Below are 351 nucleotides of genomic sequence, written 5' to 3'. Positions count from 1 at the left end.
TCGGCCGCCGCGGCGCCATCCTACTGGCCAGCGCCCTGTGCGCCGCGGGCTCCGCCGTGCTGGCCGCCGCCGCCAACAAGGAGACGCTGCTGGCCGGCCGCCTCGTCGTGGGGCTCGGCATCGGTGAGTTGGGCGCCCTCCCGGCGGCTGCGCCCCCGCCCGGCCTCTGCCCAGCGGCGAAGGATGCGCCCGCCCCGTGCTCCCCGCTTCCCACGTGGCGGTCCGCCCCCCGCAGTTCCGGGAGCCCCGCTCCCCCTCCGGCCTCACCTGGTCTGGCTTCTGGAGCGCTGCACCGTCGCCACCCGTTCTCCACATTCCCAGCCCACCCAGCCCCTCTTCAGGATACCCAGC

The 351-nt window shown here is 76.4% G+C and overlaps 1 protein-coding gene and 1 long non-coding RNA gene across 2 annotated transcripts in view; one reads left to right on the top strand and one right to left on the bottom strand.

Annotated features, from left to right (window-relative positions):
• Positions 1–351, top strand: part of Slc2a13 (solute carrier family 2 member 13) — a 332552-nt gene that overhangs the window by 388 nt on the left and 331813 nt on the right. Inside the window, exon 1 of the mRNA XM_017797293.2 lies at positions 1–123. This exon is cut by the window's left edge and continues 388 nt beyond it. Coding sequence (XP_017652782.2) covers positions 1–123 — 123 coding nt within the window. The remainder of the gene's footprint in view (positions 124–351) is intronic.
• LOC115069708 overlaps positions 1–351 on the bottom strand; it is a 4873-nt gene that overhangs the window by 4247 nt on the left and 275 nt on the right. The window lies entirely within an intron of this gene.

The sequence above is a fragment of the Nannospalax galili genome, unplaced genomic scaffold (assembly GCF_000622305.1).
Source record: "Nannospalax galili isolate Female #2095 unplaced genomic scaffold, S.galili_v1.0 scaffold454, whole genome shotgun sequence".
Classification (NCBI taxonomy): Eukaryota; Metazoa; Chordata; class Mammalia; order Rodentia; family Spalacidae; genus Nannospalax; species Nannospalax galili.
Note: the sequence above shows the minus strand (reverse complement) of the source record. Positions and strands in the feature narration are given on the sequence as shown.